The 20,667-nt window shown below is 40.8% G+C and overlaps 1 protein-coding gene across 1 annotated transcript in view; it reads right to left on the reverse strand.

Moving 5' to 3' along the window:
• Nucleotides 1-268: 268 nt before the first annotated feature.
• The window catches only part of LOC142296072 (serine palmitoyltransferase 3-like), a 140,786-nt gene continuing 120,387 nt past the window's right edge, over nt 269-20,667 (reverse strand). The window contains exons 9-12 of the mRNA XM_075339286.1: nt 18,927-19,047; nt 18,469-18,604; nt 11,779-11,908; nt 269-4,608 (exon numbers count right to left, since the gene is read on the reverse strand). Coding sequence (XP_075195401.1) covers nt 4,495-4,608; nt 11,779-11,908; nt 18,469-18,604; nt 18,927-19,047 — 501 coding nt within the window. The 3' untranslated portion in view covers nt 269-4,494. The remainder of the gene's footprint in view (nt 4,609-11,778; nt 11,909-18,468; nt 18,605-18,926; nt 19,048-20,667) is intronic.

Here is a 20,667-nt window from a genome sequence, read left to right on the forward strand (position 1 = left end):
CCCCCAAAACCTTACCCAATGTAGAAAAAGCACGTAGAGTTTAAGAAAAAAATGGGGTAGGGAGGCAAAAAAAAAACCAAAAAATTAAAACCGTGAAAAATTCTAAAAAAATACTGTAAAAAATGTGTTTTAACTAACCTTTAAGGTGGTCTAATAAAATAGCAGTGTTGTGTGAGATGTACATTATAGTGCACTTAGAAATGTAAAATAAATAAAAAAAAATATATATAAAATTACTCATCATACACAGAGATAAACGTCAGGACTATTTAATACATTCAGTTCATCTACCATAAGGCACACATTGAATACAGATAATGGTCAGTGCAAAACAACCACTTGGTATACATATTAGACAAATCCTTCATGTTTATGACCATTACTCCTCCTGACCAGTCTCATACATAAAGACATGTACTAAGCCATTGTCTGCTATTTGAACATCCAAAACCGTAAATAGAAAATATAACAACAATACATTTACTTGCAGGTTTTTTTTTTTTATGACCCCGTCACACCACGGTAGGGCTGAATTACGGATGTAGACATTCTTAAAAAGACAAAGATATCAGGATACAGAAATATATCCCAGCACAGATGAGTGTAACACCAAACTATAGAAACTCAATGGGCCCAATTCATCAAAGCTTTTACAACTGTATTCTGGTATAAAAAGCGTTGAAGAGTCACAAAATTTTGGCACAACTTGAGGTTGCATTTTGACATTTTTGGACGGAGCTAACATGAGACCGGGAGTAGCAATTCCAGCTTCTCCCATTCATGATGGGAGTAGACGAAACTGGATATTGTTTGTGGCAAAGTCCATGCCACTTGTCAGATGCTACAAATACAGAGGCATGCGCCTTTTAAAGAATCAGGACCGTCTGACTCCATCTCTCCCCCTCATCAGGGCTAGCATGTACAACATAGCTCCACATAAATTTAGGCCAATGGCTTTTGTTGCTTTAAATAGGTTTTCCATTACTAATGTGAACCCTTTAATTTGTCCTAACTCTTCTTGACACTTTCCTAATATTTTTTTGCTACCTACCCTACTCCTGAAAGCTGATCTCTCTGTGGTACATATATTCCTATGTTAATGTTTCATCTTTGATCCTTCCAGTCTGGATACCGGAATGGGACAAACTGTGTAGGGCACGTCGCTGGTTGGGTAGGTGTTGCCTCGCTGTGAGCGACAGCAGTCTGGGCATGCATGCCCAGATCACACTTCACTCTCCTCTCAGCCTGCTTTACAGTGCGCATATTTTGATGTGACGAGCAGTGCGATGTGCTGATCATTAGATAGTATATCACAGGGTGATCAGCACATAGTAGCGCTTGTCACATGAAAGCATCATATTGTGAAGCCGGCTGAGGGGAGAGCGAAATGTACTCTGGGCATGTGTGCCCAGTCTGCTGTCAGTCACAGAAAGGCAGCCCTGCTCCACCAGTGATGTGCCTTGCTCAGTTTGCTTGATTTCTGCCTGCAGCACCACAGAGAGATCAGCTTACAGGACCAGGGTAGGTAGCAGAAATATTAGGAAAGGGTTTGTTAGGAATAGTTAGGACAAATGAAAGGGGGAGATATTAGTAGACGAAAACCCCTTTAAGTGTTTAGCACAGAAGAGGTTGTTCAGTGGTGGATATCCTCTTAAAGCCAAGATAAAATTAAAAAAAATAAAAAAAATCATAAAACACATACCTCCAGGCCTGACGCCATTTCAGCAATTTTGATGGTGCATCTTCTAGGGGTAACCTGACATTATAATTATCTCTGCAGCCAAATAGTGGCTGCTGATTAGCTGCAGCCTTAACCATTCTGTCAGTATGAACACTGCCTGAATGGGGTCAGTCCCAGAAGTATGTGTTTTTTGTTTTATTTTGTTTATCTGGGGCATTGTAGCTATTACGAGATTGTTCAGCACTGGGCAAGCCCTTTAATTTTCTGCAGTGTGAGATCTTTCTGGTCTGTCGGTTTCAAAATGGCTACATCTGTATACTCATATTAAAATAGTAAAATGAAGTGAAATCAATGTTAACTACATGCTGCAGCCTACAAGCCAAGTACAGTCTTTTTAAATGGAAATGTAAAATGGAAGAATTGACATGAAATCTGGGAAGTAAACCCCAAAAGAGAATGCATGTTTGATGTGATTGTTAAAGACATCAGATAACAGTTATAGTGCTGTCATATTAATATTCTAAAACCTCCCAGAAGAAAAGCGCATCTTATGTAGACCATATTATTCAGTGTTGGATTGTTAACACTTTTTCTATGCTAAATACATTGGATTCCTAATGGACCAACCCTATAGAGGAGTATAGGTCACTGTAATATTAGTGGTAGTCCTCTTAAAGGTACGTGCCCAGGATTAGTGTTACTTGCGATTTTTTGATGCTGCGTATTGTCGCTCCATGAAAAATGCAGCATTTTACAGTAAAAGATCACGTCCACTGCTTTTTTTACGCTGCATAAACTGACCTGCAGAACGTTGTTCCAAGCTGCATGTCAAATTTCTTTTGCAGGTCTTCTGGGCGGAATTTTCCATAGACTTGCATTAGATTGTGAAATTTCGCAGGTAAAAAAATATATTTAACGGATGACACACCACACAGACAAAAAATGCAGCATCAAAAATGTGATAAAAAAAGCATCAAAAATGCAATTAAAAAAAAACAAAAAAAAAAAAAAAAAAACCACAAGAAAAGTAAAGTACGGAGATGATGCAGCATCATAAACTCAATGGATACGGATCGTGGGAACTTAGCCGTAAAGGGGTTTCCCAGTACACATTCTGATATGACAGTATATACATTACGATAGGTCAGCACCATATTATGCAAGAAATGTAAAGCTCTATAGTGTGATAGTTGTATATTTACTAGTTCTCAGCGAGCACTGCCATGCTCGGGTGCTTGGTACTCGTAATGAGCAGTTGGACACTTGGAAGGCCCAGATTCGAGTACCCGAGTATAATAGAACTCAATCGGGGAACATTAGCATTTTTCTGGAAACTCTTCAGGAAAAATGCTAGAGAGCCCCATTGTCTACCATTATACGTGGGTACTCAAGTCGCACCCATCCGTGCGTCCAACTGCTTGTTAGGAGTACAGAGCACCTGAATATGGTAGTGCTCGCTCATCACTAATAGTTATACATACAAAACTTTTGGCTATGTTCATACTGATTCTTTTTGATAAGTTTTTGGAGTGGAAACTACAAGATATGGAGGAGTTTTGAGTTTTTGAAAAAGATTGAGAGTTTCTGCTCAGATTCTACACCAAATAAATCTTCATATTTCAGTATGTGCATACCTTCGCGTATATAAAGGGGGGATTCTCTGTTCAGGATCCTTATCTCTTGGTTAGGACGCAGAAAAGCTCGCCTTTCTGTGAAGGACCTGTCCTTTTCTGCATTACATAGACCATCCAGTTATTTAAAGGAAATCTGTCAGCAGGTGTTTGTTAGGTGAGCTGAAGCCAGCATGCTGCAAGGGTTAACACAAAGTTCAGGAAAGCCTGTCTTGTCACAGTCCGATCTTTTGTTTATTAGCTAGATTTGTTTAGGAAGCAGGACTTTTATCATTACAGGACTATAAACTCACCTGCAGAGAAGTCTGAAACACGCCCTGATGAGATCAACACCTCAATGTACAATTTCTATTGAGAGCCTGGTGTGGGTGGGGCAGCACCCTGGGCTCAGCTACATGACTTAAGCTAAAAATTCTGATTGTGTTATAACGGCTGCTCCCAGGAATCTGAATGTTACATCGTTGGAGTCAGGATCTCTTTGCCTACATTATGCTGGTCTCAGATTAAGTAGCAAAAACCTGCTGACAGATTCCCTTTAAATCCTCTGTGTGTAAGGTTTAATTTATCCAGTGGTGGTGCTGCAGGGAAAATGAAGACTTATGACCAGATTTCTCCACATATATTAGAAGGTATCGCTAGGAATTCCTGCATAGGGAAAATATTCAACATTTTGTCTAGCAAGTACAGCAGAAAACCCTTTAAAAAGACTTTTGTTTTAAGTCTGTAAATAAAAACAATGTACCCAGACTCTGAATCGTCATATTATTGTCAGTCATTACCTTTTCATGTTATGAGAATACTGTATTTTCCAAGAATTCACTGAAAATAAGGATGCAATCTGGATTTTGGCACATAGATGTGACATTCTCCTGAATTATATATATATTGCTTTACAGTGAACTAGTCGTTAGTGTTATAAATAAAGAGGTAGACATTTCCTGGCTTTGCTTCTCCGTAACATTACAAATAGAGTTACATTCAGACGACTGCTGGATATTTACAGAACAATGGACACTGTAGACCCTACTCTATAAAACATTACATTGTCTCCATTGAGAGGTTGCTTTCAGTACAACTCATGGTTTTATACCAAGTTATGTATAGTCTCTTATCAGCTAATGTCAGGGCACCTCACGATTGTGGAGAGTGTGAAAAAACAAAGTCACAAAGATAAAATACGTTTCAAGCATCAAGTTCAACATTTGCCCCTTCAGAAACGACTGCGCGGTGTGACTTGGAGTGACGAGAATACTTCAATCGTAGAAAGTCGCCCAACTCATCCAGTGCATCCAGAACCTGGAGAGTAAAATGGAGAGTTAATGGCACTAACAAAAACTAAATTATATATGTCAGATCCCATCATTGTCTGCACCGGACTCTCTGTGAGCTAGTTTCCAGTTTTCAAGCTTCAGTCAGGCTGTGTGCACATAATGGGACGATTCATCAAACACTTTCCAATACAATTCTGGCATAATAAGCTTTGAAAAGTTGTAACATTTTGGTGCCACATGAGGCTACACTAAAACTTTGCTATTTCTGGCATGCACATGCCATTTTTGCCCACATCTGACAAAGAAGGGGGCATCAAAGTCATAAGCAGCGACGGCGTTCTTTGTCACAAATCTTACTCCAGTACTTAACTGTATTAAGAAAAAACTGCTGACAGATTTCTTTTAAAAGTAAACCACGTTAGGCTAAAGGATGACCTGAAATAAGGCAGCTGAACCCAGGACCATAACGCAAACCTATTCGTTGGAATACTTGAAATAAATATTGAGCATGTCACCAATTTCCTAAGTAAATCTATTTCTAAAGGCGCTATTGACGTGAATTTCTCACCAGATATCAATAACAATCCATCCAATCCCCACAGGCTGAGAAAGCAAACCATCGATGTCCATTAGTGATTAGTGAGAACTATAATCCTCGAGCGCTTGTTACTTGAATAAGGCGGACGCTCGGATGGGCTCAATTCAAGTAACGAGTAGAACGGCAATGGAGAACTCCAGTATTTTTCCAGAAACCCCTTGGCTTGAGAGCAAGGGGGGGAAAATCACTGAAATGGATGGAAACAGTGGGGAATAGAGACAGAATGGATAAAATGCCTGAAAGCATCTTTGACTCTCAGGGAGCTATTGGGAAATAAATAATTTAAAAATAAATTACGTGGAGTCCCCTCCATGTTTGATACCGAGCCAAGATAATACCAGCCTTCAGCTGTCTGCTTTATCAGGCTGGGAAGGTCCATTAATATTGAACCCTTCCCAGTCTATAGCTAACTGCCACATGCATTAGATGCAACAATTCTTGCACTTTGTCCAGCTCTTCCCAATTGCCCTGGTGCAGTGGCAATTAGGGGTAATATTTTTTGGGTTGATGTCAATTGTGTAATGTCAGCTAGCATTAAGTCCATGGGTTAGTAATCTAAAGGCGTGTATCAGACAGCCCAATTACTAACCCAGTAAGTAGAAAAAAAAAAAAAGACATAAAAATAGTTTATTTGAATAATGACTACCACCCTCCCTCCCATGCTATCCTTCGTTCACCAATTTATTATCAACAATGTTCCCATAAAGTTCCGCTGTAGTACACGATATACGAATGCAGCTCTAGCGACTGTGAATAGCAGTAAAGTAGAGCTATTCACAGGATCTGGGAAGTGACTACAACTCTCATCAGTGCCACAGGGTCAGAGCGCAGCGTTGAGCCAGTGGCTCTGATGAGAGTTGTAGTGACTACCCGATGCCAGTGAATAAATGTACTTTACTGCTATTCACAGTTGCTGGAGCTGCATTTCTGGACTTAAACGGAGCTTCGTGGGAATATTTTTGATAAATTGGTTAACTAGGGATATTGTGGGGGAGACTTTATTCAAATAAACCTTTTCTGTGAGTGTCTTTCTTTCCTGTTACTTACAAGGTGAAGGTTCAGTTACATGTAGCGACGCACCAGCGATCCGATCTGGTAGGGATCGCTGGAACGTCGCTACATGGTCGCTAGTGAGCTGTCAATCAGGCAGATCTCCACAGTGATCAGAGATCCGAGACCAGCGACCCGTGTAACGACAGCTCCCTGCTGGCTACCGGAGGAATCTCCTGTAATGCCAAACCTGAATTAAGTTACCCGCTTTGCACTCCGGAAGCTCTCAGCTGCAACCTGGTCTGATCTCAGAGTTTGCAGGACTGCACCGCGAGCGCAGAGTGATCGATTCCCCGGCGATTGCGGTTCAGTTCATAACTGCTGCAGACAGGCCGGGCTGCAATCCGGAGTTCAGGTGAGAGCACCGGAGATCAGTCTGGCATGTCTTCAGCTGTCATGAACTGAACTGCAATCGCCAAGGAATCAATCACTCGGCGCTCACGGTGCAGTGTAGACTGCACTCCGGAGCTCAGGTGAGAGCTCAGGAGTGCAATGCAGGTAACTGAATCCAGGCCTGGCATTACTGGAGATTCCTCCAGCAGCCAGTCCGACGTTGGGTGCTCGTTGGTCTCCCGCCGTCAACCACGCCGATGCATGCTGCACAGCGGAAGACCAACGAGCAAAAAAAATGGTCCTGATCATTGTGTCACGATCAGCGACCTCGCAGCAGGGACCTGCTCACTGCGGCTTTTCCCAAACAGCGATATCGCTAGCGAGGTCGCTGATACGTCACAAAACCTGTGACGTGCTAGCGATCTCGCTGTGTGTTAAGGGGGCTTTAGTAACTGGGGTGTCTGATAGACGCCTCCCCTCTACTAACCCTGGGTTCGAGGCCAGCTAACATTACACAGCTGACAACCCCCCCAAAATATTACCCCGATTTCCAGCGCACCAGGGCAAAGCGCCAGTATTGGCGCATCTAATGTGATACCGCTAATTCTGTGGTGATTGGTATTTTTAGGCTGGGAAGGGCCAAATAATCATGGCCCTTCCCAGCTTGATAATATCAACCCACAGCTGTCTGCTTTACCTTGCTGGGTATCAAAAATAGGGAGGACCCCACGTTTTTTTTTGTTTTTTTTTTAAATGATTTATTTATTACGTTAAACCAGGATAAAAACATTCTTTAGGGTCACATGAAAAGCACTAAAAGAGTGCAAGTGTACAAACCCTGCTCTAATCTAAGCTCTTCCTTCTATATCAACTCTTCCCTGAACTGCTTTCAGAGGACAGTGTGACAAGCATCTCGCCCCTGGGTCTCATAAGACCTGATGACGTGATGTGGCTGGCCAACCACAGTAATGCTAGCAGTCAACAGGGCTATAGGATTACTGTATATGGCAGGCAATCCCTGTTGATTGGCTGCCTAACAGCCACAAAACATGAAGGTCAGGGACTCTAGGATGACACTCAAACACGTGCTATACTCAATTGAGTAACGACCTTGCCCGAACACCCTGATGCTCAGGTGCTCCTTGAAAGATATCAGACAGACAGTGTTGTCCAAGAACCAAAAACCACCTGTAGAGAGCTACAGAAAGACCTTGAATATGCAGCTAAAATTGTTTAAAAAAAACCAATAAATATTCACAACCTACATGGCCTGTATGTACGCTAACCACGCAAGACTCCAAAGCTTAACAAAAAGCATGCTCAAGTGTGTTTAAAGTTTGCTCAACAACCTTTAGACAAGCCTGGGAAATACTGGGAGAATAAGTTTTAGTCTCATCTGACCAGACTATAACTATTTGGATGCCTTACTACTCACCATGTTTGGAGGCCAAAAGGCACTGCATGTCACCCCAAACACACCACATCAACAGTGAAGCTTGAAGGTGGGAATATCATGGTGTTGCACTGTTTTTCGGCATATGGCACTGGCAAACTTCATATGATTAAAGGATAGATGACTAGACATCTATGATATTCTTGATAAAAACCTGTGCCATCTACCAGGATGATGAAGATGAACAAGGGTTGATATTTCAACAAGGCAAATGATCCCAAAACACACAGCTAAGGAGCCTCTCAGTTGGTTTCACAGAAAGAAAATAAAGTTGCTAGAATGGTCCAGCCAATCACCAGACCTGAAATCGAATAGAAAATTTATGGAAGGAACTAAAGCTCAGACATAATAAAAGGAGCCAACAGAATCTTCAAGACTTTAAGAGTGTTTTGTGGATGAATGGACCAAAATCACACCTCAGCAATGCATGCGACTAGTTTCTCCATACAGGAGGCATCTTGAAGCTGGCATTACCAACAAAGACTTTTGTATGAAATGTTACGGAAATAATCCCTTTGACACTTCCATTGATACCCACAGGTCCTCTTGCTGCTAATAACATCTGAGTTTGAGGACATTTGGGACTCAATAGATTTTTCTAGTTGACACAGGAGCAGCCCAAACATTGATTCAGGAAAGATATGTACCAGAGGAGCTTATCTCCTCTTATTATATTTATTGTCAAGGGGTGGAGGGAGCACCTATTAAGCTTCCATTGACTAAGCCTGTGAGGCTCAATATTCATAATACATTGTCAATTATTACACGAGTACTAGTGAATCCAGATAGTGCGTCAGTACCCAACAAATTGTAGGGGCTAAGTGCTATGAAAGCGTCCATAGATTTCTCCTCAGGTACTCCCCAAATTATCGCTCCAGTGCCGGAGGAAACTCTGTGTGCATTGATATCTATGGCAACATATATACAGACTCTCATCCTAAAAGAGGATGATGTCCCCAGTTGGCTATTAGAAGTCCCATCTCAGTTATGGTCTTCATCCAAAACAGATGTTGGCAGACTGCCAATCCCTCCTGTATTTGTACAGTTAAAACCTGATTTTAAACCACCCTCTGTGCATCAATACCCATTAAATTGTAGGGGCTATCTGGATTCACTAGTACTCGTGTAACAATGAACAATGCATCATGAATATAGAGCCTCATAGGCTTGGTCAATGGAAGCTTAATAGCCGTTCCCTCCACCCCTTGACAATAGTTATAATCAGAAGAGATAAGCTCTTCTGGTACATTTCTCTCCTGAATCAATGTTTCGGCTGCTTCTGTGTCAAGTAGAAAATCTATTCAGTCCCCCATGCCCTCACACTTAGATATTATTAGCGGAGGACCTGGGGGGGGGCAACGAAATGACTGTAAAGGCTGACGCTCTGTCTTTCTCCAGTTGACGAACTTTCATTGGGCACGTGGTTTGTGACTTGACTGATTACCGTAACAGAAGTATGAAATGAGTTTCAGTAAGAGTGTTCAAGATTTTTTCCCTGTGTATTTGTCATTATCACACCTCACTAAATTTGTGGACATCTATGATTTAAAATTTCTTTGCCTGTGTGGATTGGATGAGTTGTTACCGACATCTGGTGAGATATTCATATAAATAGCACCATTAGAAATATATTTAGTTAGAAAATTGTTGACATATTCAATACTCCTTTCCCTCGCTGTATATAACTTACTTTTTAGCTTTCATTTATGCCCTGCTTTGATTAAGAACTGAACAACTCCTTTAACAGTTTTAGACTATTATGACTTATTTAATGAATTTAAACCTGAACTCCACAGCATTATTTGCATATATGAAGCTGTTGCGTTTAGGTCAGAATATCCACGGCTGATCTGACAATGGAGGTTCTTACTAGACTGAGTGTTGGATGTGTGAAACCAGCCTTAAAAAAGGGACTATCAGAAGGCTTCTGCAATATAACTTGAAGAGAGCATTCTGCAAGAGTTAAAACAGAGAATTCTGCCCTGTATCTGTTATCTCAGTCTTTTTTTGTTTACCTGCAATGTAAAGGTACCGTCACACTAAGCGACGCTCCAGCGATCCCACCAGCAACCTGACCTGGCAGGGATCGCTGGAGCATCGCTACACGGGTTGCTGGTGAGCTGTCAAACAGGCAGATCTCACCAGCAACCAGTGACCAGCCCCCAGCCAGCAGCGACGCGTGGAAGCGATGCCGCGCTTTGTAACTAAGGTAAATATCAGGTAACCAACCTGATATTTACCTTGGTTACCAGCACACACCGCTTAGCGCTGGCTCCCTGCACTCCTAGCCAGAGTACACATCAGGTTAATTACCCGATGTGTAATCTGGCTATGTGTGCAGGGAGCCGGCACTGGCAGCGTGAGAGCGGTGGACGCTGGTAACGAAGGTAAATATCGGGTAACCAAGGAAAGGGCTTCTTGGTTACCCGATATTTACATGGGTTACCAGCGTCCGCAGAAGCCGGCTCCCTGCTCACTGCACATTCAGTTGTTGCTCTCTCGCTGTCACTCACACAGCGATGTGTGCTTCACAGCGGGAGAGCAACAACTAAAACATGGTCCAGGACATTCAGCAACAATCGGCGACCTCACAGCAGGGCCCAGGTTGTTGCTGGATGTCACACACAACAACATCGCTAGCAACATCGCTGCTACGTCACAAAAGTCGTGCCTCAGCAGCGATATTGCTAGCGATGTTGCTTCGTGAGACGTGGCCTTTAGTTTAAGCCTCTTATCTTTATCATTAGTGGGTCTCAGTGCATGAGTTGTACTCCAACTCTGCCCCCTTCTGTGAGTAGCTGCTTCTCTCTATGGAAATGTACACGGAAAGCCTGGTGTGGGTGGGGGCAGCTCTCCCAGCACTGCTACATGCAAAATCTAAAATCTTTCACTGTGTCAGAACGGATGCACACTGTAATCTAAGTGATACATAACTGAACTCCGAGCCTCTTTGCCTACACCTTGCTGCTCTCAAGTGAGGTAGCAAAAACATGCTGACAGATTCCCTTTAAGATATGTTGACATGCAATGTTTTTTTGCAGAATTTTTCCTGCAGAAAAGAAGCTACTTTTCAAGTAGCAGAAAGCTGATTTCTGATGAGATTTCTGATCTCATTCAAAGCTGGTTTACCTGACGGAGTTTGAAAACTGCAATTCTCAATTCTTTCAGCAATTTTGCATTTTTTCACACATAGAAAGCAATGAGCAAGTAGGAAAAACAGCTAAAAAACTATTTGGCTATAGTTTTATTCACCAAATACCTCAAAACCTAACGTATCCCCTACACAGAAAAAAAATGCACTAAAAAAATGTTGGTGAAATGTAGTGGAAGCGCAAAACCTACATTTTTATTGTATCCATATATAAGGAAAGCTGGTATTTTTCTGTTTCCGTCAGTCTCTAACCCAATGGTCAGAGGATTTATTTAGAAGCACATTCATTCACCATAGAAAAGCTATACCAATAGTAAGCATGATGTGCTACTGTATTCCTTTCCATCCGAGTCATCAAACCTGAAGTGAGCACTGTTACATATGTAATGAATTATTAACTACTAATTTCAGCCAAAATAATGGAGTATTTTTTTACGGTTATGTATGAGTATGGCTGTCCTAAGGCTAGGCTTACACTTTACATTATGGTTTTTATCCCTTACGCAGTATTAATATTATGGCTATTCCACATGATCAATGAAAAGGTTACGATAAAAGATTGGTTAACAAAAGTGATTGGACAAACAAAGACCATATATATCATACGTACAATATCCAGCATCATCTTCGTGTGTGAGGCTGAAATGCAAAACCTTGCTCTAGCTTCTGTGATCGGAGTTGCTGGGAATCCAACGACAACAACCCCAATTTTTTTCTCTAGCATGTGTCGTGCAAAGGCTCTGTGGATTTAAGTAAAAAAAAAAAAAAACAACAAAAAAAAAAACCTTTATTTTCTTATTACATTAAAATTAGAAATGATCTAGTGCTACATTTACTTTTGCTGAAACAAGTCTTCTAAAAAAAAAAAACAAAAAAAAAAAACACACAACAAAACCCTTTACGATTGCTTAAAAAAAAAGGGGTGTTCTCAAGGTCTTATTTTTTGTAACGCATTGCTCCACCACATCAAGACTTTGTGATTGCCAGGAAAGGAAGCACTCCTGAAAATTGAGGACTGACAGATGCTACAAGCAGAGGTAGCTTTACCATTGCAACAATTTAGGAGCTGCGGGGTCTGAAGTTGCTTGTGTGGTTTCCCGCAAAGTGGTCATCTTTAAAAGGATGAAGTGCGTACATTATATATATCCGGGAAGGGGTGTGTGTGTATAATATAAAATAATATATATATATATAATATATATATTTATATATTTATATATATATATATATATATATATATATATATATATATATATATATATATATATATATATATATATATATATATATATATATATATATATATATATATATATATATATATATATATATATATATATATATATATTAATTATATATATATATATATATATATATATATATACACACATACATTATATTACACACACACACACACACACACAAACACACATACATTATATGTTATATTATATACACACACACACACACACATATACACATTATATTATATATTATATATTAATTATATATATATATATTATAGCTCAGAGCTGTCATCAAATACCTCTGCTTGAAAAAAAATGATTACCAAAGACATACACAGCGACTTGGTGGAGAACATGGGGGGACTCTTCTCCTCCTCCATATTCCACAGTTGCACGCTGGGCCAAGGAATTTAAGCTGGGAAAAAAAATCAACGGAAGATGAACACCGTGAAGGACGCCCATCCACGTCCCTCAATGAAGAAAACGTGAAAAAAGTTGAAGAAGTTGTATTGGCAGAGCGAAGAGTGCCTATCAGGCATGTAGCTGAGGTAACAGGGATCTCATATGGCAGTATTCAAAGAATCCTTGCAAAAGAATTGCATATGAGAAAGGTCTCCGCGCGTTGGGTGCCAAAATTGTTAACCAACGAGCAAAAGAAGAAACGAGTTGACATTTCAATAGCAAATCTCGAAAAGTTCCAAGCAGACAAGGAGAATTTTTTTGTCACGTTTTTTGACAATGGACGAGACCTGCATCCACCACTTTGATCCCGAAACTAAACAACAATCGATGACATGGAAACGAGCCGACGAATCAATGCCGAAGAAATTCAAAGTGTCAAGCTCAGCAGGGAAGGTTATGGCGTCCGTTTTTTGGGACGCTAAAGGAATTATTATGGTGGACTATTTGGAGAAGGGAGCCACTATTACGGGCTCCTACTACGCAGAACAAATAAGAAGATTGCGGGAGGCTATCAAGGAGAAAAGGCACGGAAAAAGATTGCGGGAGGCTATCAAGGAGAAAAGGTGCGGCAACTGCGGGCTGGAGTGCTGTTTCACCAAGATAACGCACCGGCTCACAAAGCTGCAGTTGCCATGGCAACCATTCACACCCCCCCTATTCGCCAGATCTAGCCCCCAGTGACTTCTCTCTCTTTTCTCGCCTCAAGGAACACCTCCGGGGCAAGAAATTTGACGACAATAGCGACGTGATAACCGCTGTTGGGGATTTTTTTTGAGGGTCAAGATCAAGAATTTTTTTCGAAGGGAATTCTAAGTTTAGAAAAGAGATGGACTAAATGTATAGACTTGTTAGGAGACTATGTAGAAAATTATTATTTATTTTTTTTTTTAAATATATTCATTGTGTTTATCATTAATTATCATTACTTTTGGATCGCCCCTTGTGTATATATTATATATATATACACATACATATATATACATATATATACATATACACACACACACACACACACACACACACACACACACACACACACACACACATCACTTAGCTGGTAGCTAGGGAACTAGCTTTGTGGGTGGCGTTTACTAAACAAAACTGATGCCACCATGAGTTTTAGTCAGAGAAGAGGAGAGAGCAGCTACAGCAAACATGTAGGGGAATTGCACTTCCTTTTGTTCCAAGCGGGCGGGATGGAACAGACTTGTATGGGGAAAATACTCCATATACAGTAAATCACTCAAAAGACCGGTTTAAGTAAAAAATTACCATAATCTTTATTGTAACATGATTAAAAAAACATATACACAAAAAGACAGAGTTAAAATATATAAAGGTGTGATACAAGGGGTCTGCCCCAGTTATTATAGGGAGCATGTAAAATCAATAATGTAAACCATATGACTATATATGCATGATAATAAATATTTTCTTGTATTGAATTTCATATATTGATTATGCCAGAAAATGGAATAGATGTACCAAAATGTTAGATAATTATAAGGTCAAGCTATATAACATCATTGATTAATACAGGCACAAAGCTCTAGCTAGTGAACTAGAATCCTGCTGTTCATTACCCTATGTGCATTATATGTGCAATCACAATATTATGCATAAGAAGCCACTATATTGCTCATAGTAGGAAAGATCAATGTATTAATCTATATTAAAGGCAGGAATTCTAATATCCACAGCTGTGCAGGAGCTATTTAAAGCAATCTGTTACTCCCTCGCATCACTCCCTGACGAAGCGAACGAGAAACGATCCTTGGAGTGGTGTGTGGGTCTGCCTCGGTACAGGTAATATACCTTTAGCCTTTTGAATTCCTGCATTTAATATATAATCCTATAACAACTGGGGAGACCCCTTGTATCACACCTTATATATATTTTAACTCTGTCTTTTTGTGTATATGTTTTTTTTAATCATGTTACAATAAAGATTATGGTAATTTTTTACTTTAAATTGGTCTTTTGAGTGATTTATATGGAGTTCTTTGTGTTTTACACTCAGAGACCATTATATTTTGTTTAGTTAATGGATTTTCTCCTTGTGAATTAATATGAGGAAAATATGGGATAGCACAATGAATACTTCAAATGGAAAAGTGGCAAAGTTAGGAACACCCTGGTCAACCAGAACACACAGTCCAAGTCTATAGCATGCTGTGGATGCGGGAAGAGTACTCGTGAACGGAATTAAGTTGTTAAGTCTTCTAGTAGAAATTGAGACGTTAGCTACCCACACAATGACTATTACAGTAAAATGGGATATAGAGACCAGCTAGGGGTCACGGCCCTAGAAGGGTGGAAGGAATTGCCACAGTGTCAGTATTAAACTTCAGCTTAGACACTTGGATGGACTTGCTGTGATCCACTCTTCATATACACCCAGTCTCCACTATCTGCTAATGACAGCCTGTGTCATGGTACCTGCCTTAATAGAACATGTATGGTCATTGACCAGGGTCAGACAGGGGCACCGGGGAATCCCCCGGTAGGCCCTGGTCCTCAGTGGGCCCCATCTCTCTATCTATATCTATATATCTATATATCTATATCTATATATCTATATCTATATATCTATATCTATATATCTATATCTATATATATCTATATATATATATATATATATATATATATATATATATATATATATATATATATATTAATATTAGTGTGGGACGGCTGTACAGGGCCATCTGTTTCTCAGGGCCAGCATTATGTGCTTTCAAACTGGGTAGGGCACCAACGCTCGCAGGCCCACCAGTTTTTCACTCAAACTGCAGCGATATTACAAGTTTTGTACTATCGCTGCAGTTTCCACAGTTGCAGAATGACCTTATGACATTATGGGTTGGTGGGGGACTTTATGTGGCATTAGGGGACATTATGGGGCACTGGAAGAGACTTAATGGGGCACATTATGGAATAAATTAGGACATTATGAGGAAATGGGGGACACTATGAAGCATATTGAGACATTATGGGTTAGTGGGGGACATTATAGAGCAAATTGGGACATTGTGGAGCAAATTGGGAAATTATGGGGGACATTATGAAAGAAATTGGAACATTACGGGGGCATTTGGAAACATTATAGAATAAATAAGGACATTATGGGACAATAAGGGCCATTATGGGGAAATAGGGACATTATGGAGCAAATTGATTAGGACATTATATAGCAACGGAGGAAGTTATGAAGCTAATTAGGACATTGTGGGGAAAGGAGGAGTGTCATTATGAAGCAATTAGGAAGGGGATTTTTAAAGGCAGCATAGTATAATCAGGAGCAGGGGGTGACTTTATGTGAAGAGTACGGGGGAGATGATAGAGAAAGGGCAAGTTTTGGGAGGGACATTGTGAAAAGGGGCACTTTATGGGGCTATTTTGGAGAGGAGCAGTGTGTGGGGGGATATTTTGTGCAGGAAGCAATTAACAACACCTTCAGATTCCCTTGTTTCCCCAGAAATTATTAAATAAAGGGGGGCAGAAGGAAAAACATTAAATAAAAGGGGCCAGGATGAGGGAAATAATTGCTGTATGGGGAAAGAATGAGGAACATACATAATTGGTTTATGGAGTCGAGTCATGGCAAGAAAAAGTGATGGCGGTCAGTGTCGGATGAAGAGGAAAGGCGAAGATTAATAACTTCAGCTAGAGACTGATGATAATATTAGCGTTATTAATATTGTGGTTTTTATTCATGACCATTATTGTAGTATTATTCATCACTGTGTAGTGGTAATATGTTGTCTGGTCACGTTTTGGTGGCATTTGTCTCTTGTATGTGGTATTACTTGGTCATTATGTTGTCTGGTCATAGTGTCATGGCATTTCTCCCTTGTGTGTGGTAATATTTGGTTACCATGTGGTCTAATTATGGTGTGACGATACTTCTCCTTTCTATGTAGTTGTATTTGGCCACTATGGGGTGGCAATATGTGGTCTGGTCATGATGTGGCGGTATTTCTCCCTTGTATGTGGTTGTATTTGGTCACTATTTGGTGGTAATAGTTTGTCTGGTCAAGGTGTAGAGGTATTTCTCCCTTGTATGTGGTATTATTGATCTTGGTATAGTGGTTTATGCTGTGTATGGACATCAATTTTTTTATCTATAAGGGTGAGATTATTTCCAGTAGAAATTAAATACTTTAACATTTAACCCCTCCCTGTCCTGTGATTATTACACTGTAGCAAAAATGCACTTCCAGAGGTTCTCAGGTGAAAACAAGTAATAACCTTTTCTAAGGCCACGTGCACACGTTGTATCAGTATTTTACAGCAGTATTTGTAGTTAAAAACCTGGGGCGGTAAAATCAGAGAAAAAGTACAACAGAAACACCGGCACCACTGCTGTATTTTTCACCCACTCCTGGTTTTGGATAAAAATACTGATGTACTATAATTGCCAAATACTGAAAGTGGAATGTGGCCTAAGGATAAGTGATCGCTTATTCATCAGCGAGGGTCTGACTGCTGAGACCTGCACTGATTGGCAAAACGTGCAACTTTTAATCCCATTAGAGCGTATGTCCAACTCGACCCCTGATCCATTAATTCCCTCAGTGGCTGCAAGTGCTGCATTTGTTTTTATCTGGCTGTCCAAAAGAGAATGAATGGAGCTGTGGTCACACATCTGAGCTGCTGCATTATATAATAATAGGGATACAAGTCCTTTGTCAGGGATAAAAGTTCCTAATTCTTCCGATTAGTGCGGTTTCCACTGGTCGGATTCCAACGATCAATAAGTTATCACCTATCGAACCTCTGGATCAGTGATAACTTGTTGTCCCCAAAGACCCTTTACTGCAAACTAATGTAATTGTACATCAGTTATGGTGCACAGTAGATGTGCAGGAGCCGACTGTATTTTACAGTCATTTCTCCACTATAATGGGCTCGGGGATAACGGCTAATTAGATATTTAGAGTGGGCCCCTTGAGTCAATTCCCCCTGTAGGCCCCAGACACCCCAGTCCGATGTGGTCATCGGCTATAACCATCTGCTGCTAATTAGTAAAAAGTTTACAGCTGGTTTACTATATCATCTAGCCAGACTGCTGACTTTCTACTGTTTCCTGCACCAAACATCAGGGGGGACGCCGCTTACCACCTAGCTATAAAGAAAAAGTAAAATGCCAACGTTACCCCCCCCACTACTACAGCCATGTATACCACTGCCTCAGTGTGCTGGTACTAGGCACAGTCACCATCACCCATAGCACTCCGAGAGGTCAACCCATGCCCGGCCTCACTGCGCACTTGAGTCACACTTGGATCTTGTGATCGGTCAGCCTCAGAGCGGTGCTTGTACACTGTATAGCAAATCACTCGCAAGTGCATGTTACTTTTCTAGGAAATCAGCTACCACTAAGTTGGCCAGTTTAATTGGCAACAAGTTGTAAGAGTAAAAAAACATCTCTTCCTTCTTGAGATTCGAGAGGATATTTTATAAGAAGTGAATTGTAAAGTTGCTTGTTATTACCCATGTAATAAGATGAGACAACCCCTTTTAGGATACTTTGTCTCGTAAAGGTCTTGCCAGGATTATGGCAACCCAAAGTTCATTATCATACATACCCTACTTTTCCTGGCATGTATAAGAGAACAGGAACCACTGGAGAATCTTCATTGCCGTATATAATGAATCCTAAATCATGTAGTCTTTTCCTGAAGTATCTGGTGTTCTCCATGAGTTGTTGTACCCTTTGCTGGCCTAGAGCAGATGGAACAAAATATAAGTTTTCTAAGTGTAGGTAGCAATAAAAAGCAAAATGTTCTTGCCCTACTTGAGTACAATTTTTTTCTTTAAAATTAGGATTGAGTTTACAGATTTTTTTGTTTGGAGTTATTTGACATCTCCTTTGAGACAGACCAAGCCCCGAATGCGCTTCTTGACACCAAGAACGTAAGTGAATTGTAAGATATCTGCAATAAGGCTATGTTCTCATGCCACATACCAGATTAGTTGCAAAACCAAAAATTTGCAACAATGTACAATTCAATGTAGCTGAAAAGGATTTTACAAAAACCCTTACCAGTCCCATCATGCGCCATGGTGCACTTCATTACTCTGATGATCTGCTCCACCACAGGTGGGGACATAGAAGATGCATAAACTGCACTGTGTGAATGAGTTCTTAGGTAATCCACAAGATCCTAAAAGATAAACAGAAATATGTTCATAGGTGAAATATTAGTATGTTACTTATTTTTTGGCTAAAAATTTAATAATCACGGTTTATTTATTGAACAAAAGTCTATGTACTGTGAATACAGCACATGTCAATGATATATGCATTTCTTATTTCAATGGTTGGTAGTTTGGGAGAGGCATGGTTTACAAAAACTTAAAAAGATAAGGGTGATAAGAAGTAAGAACATCTCCTGCCTTAAGGTAACGTCACACTAAGCAACATCGCTAGCAACATCGCTGCTGAGGCACGACTTTTGTGACGTAGCAGCGATCTTGCTAGCGATGTTGCTGTGTGTGACATCCAGCAACAACCTGGCCCCTGCTGTGAGGTCGCTGGTTGTTGCTGAATGTCCTGGACCATTTTTTAGTTGTTGCTCTCCCGCTGTGAAGCACACATCGCTGTGTGTGACAGCGAGAGAGCAACAACTGAATGTGCAGTGAGCAGGGAGCCGGCTTCTGCGGACGCTGGTAACCAATGTAAATATCGGGTAACCAAGAAGCCCTTACCTTGGTTACCTGATATTTACCTTAGTTATCAGCGTCCGCCGCTCTCACGCTGTCAGTGTCGGCTCCCTGCACACGTAGCCAGAGTACACATCGAGTAATTAACCCGATGTGTACTCTGGCTAGGAGTGTAGGGAGCCAGCGCTAAGCGGTGTGCGCTGGTAACCAAGGTAAATATCGGGTTGGTTACCCGATATTTACCTTAGTTACCAAGCGCAGCATCGCTTCCACGCGTCGCTGCTGGCTGGGGGCTGGTCACTGGTTGCTGGTGAGATCTGCCTGTGTGACAGCTCACCAGCAACCCGTGTAGCGGCGCTTCAGCGATCCCTGCCAGGTTACTGGTGGGATTGCTGGAGCGTCGCTTAGTGTGACGGTACCTTTAGGTGGTTAGGACAATAGTAATGGTAATAAGAATACAGATAGGTTTCCTTTTTTAGGTTTCCTACAGGCTCAAGATGTATGGCATAAGATGACTGGCTTTGAAAAAAAACATGTTTTATCGGCATTCTTTTGGGAGGTATTTATGTTATATGTCTATTTGTGGCCACCCAGTGGTTGTGATGTGAATTGAAGCCTGAATTTCTAGTATAAAACAATGTCCAGGAAATGTATGTCAATTCGTCAATGGTAGCACACCCATGGACTTATTACACATATTAGTCTGGTGTTTTAAACATTGCTCTAGGTTTAACTTCACTTATGGGAAACTAAGTTTTTCTTTTTTTGCATAATAAAAAGTACATTAGTAATACCGCCCCATTTACCACATTTTGTAAACACCCTACAAACCCCACCTTTAAAAGGTGATCTGTCACCAGATGTAATAATTATTATTATTATTTATTTATAGAGCACCATTGATTCCATGGTGCTGTACATGAGAAAGGGGTTACATATGTGGCGCCCCTGAGGCTTCCGTCGCCACAGAGACATTGCATCCCAGCCAGAGGTGTGATGTCCCATCCTGGGTAAGCACAGGAGTAAACGCCGGTTCACAGGCAAATTCACACTACACCCACTGTTAGGCATATTTTGGGACCGGGGATAGTGGCAGATACCCCCATGCTGCATGCTGGGGG

The sequence above is a fragment of the Anomaloglossus baeobatrachus genome, chromosome 3 (genome assembly GCF_048569485.1).
Source record: "Anomaloglossus baeobatrachus isolate aAnoBae1 chromosome 3, aAnoBae1.hap1, whole genome shotgun sequence".
Classification (NCBI taxonomy): domain Eukaryota; kingdom Metazoa; phylum Chordata; class Amphibia; order Anura; family Aromobatidae; genus Anomaloglossus; species Anomaloglossus baeobatrachus.